We start from the raw sequence: 1,801 nt of genomic DNA on the forward strand, positions 1-1,801 counted from the left end.
GCTGGTCTGCCACATCTGAGCCCCTAAGGATCCTCTGGAGAAAGGGCAGGTGCTCAGGACAGGCGCGGGCCACATGGGTCAAGAGAGACAGGAGGTCAGTTGTGAGTGTGAGGTTGTCTGAAAACAAGGCAGATGTCAAGAAGGCAATAATGTGCTCTGAGGTGGCAGTTTCCCTCACCAGTTGGTCTATGACCTCCTTGTCAGACACAACGAGGTAACACAAGAGGCTCATGGGGAGCTCAGTGTATGAGAAGGGCAGATGGCGAGAGCAGGCCTAAAGAGAAAGGTGAGAGAGTAGCACTGAGTGCACTGTCCTCATATGTGGGCCAAGTCCAGCAGCCACTGAAGGCAGCCAAGAGGTCAGCGCAGAGCTTGGCTGCTGGCCAAGCTGCTCTGAGGTCTGCATGGCACCCATGTGACATCCCTGTGTGCACAGGGACTGCCAGCATGGTGTGAAACAGTACCACAGATCAGCAGCTGCAGCGTGGAGAGATGTCTCCACACTGTGCAGGGGAATAGAAACACAGAGCGAAGAGGGTACCTGCAGCAACTGGGCTGGGATCTGAGTGTCTCTCACAGCCTCTGTGACCAGTTCTAAGGTGTCTCCATCCACCTCCAGGGCAAAAGGGAAACAGAGGAGCTGGCAGGCCTTGATCACCACAGCTGGGACAAGCTCAGGGTCCCCATCCTCTCTTGCTTGCCTGAATGTGTTGGAGAGAGAGGGCTTAATATACAGGTGAACAGAAAAACACCAGGGCAAGAGACAGAGAGCATTCTCCATGCCAGGCACTGCAAGTGCCAGGTCAGGAACCTCTCTGCCCTCTGCGTGCTTCTGTCCAAGCCCTGTTCTGCAGCTGAGCTCTGCCCACTTCAGTCCTCCCCACAGCTCACGTCTGTGCCAGGCATGCCAGGAAGCCAGGGGACAGCAGCCTCTTCAGTGTCACCATGAGGACACCGTGGGACGGGGTGAGCTGAAGCAGGCACCAATGGGACTCATGAGTGAAGACAAAGAGGGCCAGGCTGAGGAAGAGCAGGGTGCCTGCAGGGGAAACAGCACAACACAGGGGCAAAGCTAGAGAAGGCTGAAAAGTCTCCTCTCTTCTGTCTGCCTGTACTGCCTCAAGGCTGTTTCTATGCTTCCCTGCACAAAACTGGACCAACCTCCATCCATGGTGATCACACTTGCCAGGGTGAACATTCCCTGTACCACAGTCTTTCTTGTTCCCCCACAGCCATCTCAGCTGAGCCACTGCTGACTGGGCACAGCACAGGCATGGCCAGCCCTCTCTCCCCAGAGGACAACAGCAATCCTCAGGAACCAACCCCCCCCCGAGCCTTCTGATCTTAGGGATATGTTGGTGGGGACAGACATGGGCAAGTCCGACGACAGGATGTAGAGCAGGGTCCAGGGCAGAAGCCCTGCTGTCCTGCAGCTCCTACCTTGAGGGGAGAGGAGGTTCCAGTCTGGCTCTGCCATGGGATGACATGCCCCTGGGGAGTCTCCCTCCAGTGCTGCCCAGTTGCTGTCCGCACAAAGCGCCACAGCAACACATTGCCACACCACAGTCCACAGCTCTGAGGCAGCAAAGCCCCCCACCATGGCCATGTCCTCATCCTCCTAGAGGTGGGGAGGCAGATGTCAGAGGGCTTTACAGACCCCATGGCTCCCCAGGGTTCTTGTCCTTGGCTCTGCCAGCCCCGTGGTCCTGGGAAGGTCAGGGCTGGACAAACACAGCCCAGGAGAGAAGAGGGGGCAGGCAGCTGGCAGCCCTCCTGAGCCTGCTGATGGTGCCAGTCTCAG

At 57.5% G+C, this 1,801-nt stretch overlaps 1 protein-coding gene across 1 annotated transcript in view; it reads right to left on the bottom strand.

The window, feature by feature from the left end:
- Positions 1-13: 13 nt before the first annotated feature.
- Positions 14-1,801, bottom strand: part of STK36 (serine/threonine kinase 36) — a gene marked incomplete at its 3' end in the record, with an annotated part of 11,105 nt that continues 9,317 nt past the window's right edge. The window contains 4 exon segments of the mRNA XM_010009672.1: positions 14-274; positions 542-701; positions 892-1,039; positions 1,441-1,618. Of these exon segments, the coding sequence (XP_010007974.1) occupies positions 14-274; positions 542-701; positions 892-1,039; positions 1,441-1,618 (747 nt within the window).

The sequence above is a fragment of the Nestor notabilis genome, unplaced genomic scaffold, assembly GCF_000696875.1.
Source record: "Nestor notabilis isolate BGI_N333 unplaced genomic scaffold, ASM69687v1 scaffold30912, whole genome shotgun sequence".
Lineage (NCBI taxonomy): Eukaryota > Metazoa > Chordata > Aves > Psittaciformes > Psittacidae > Nestor > Nestor notabilis.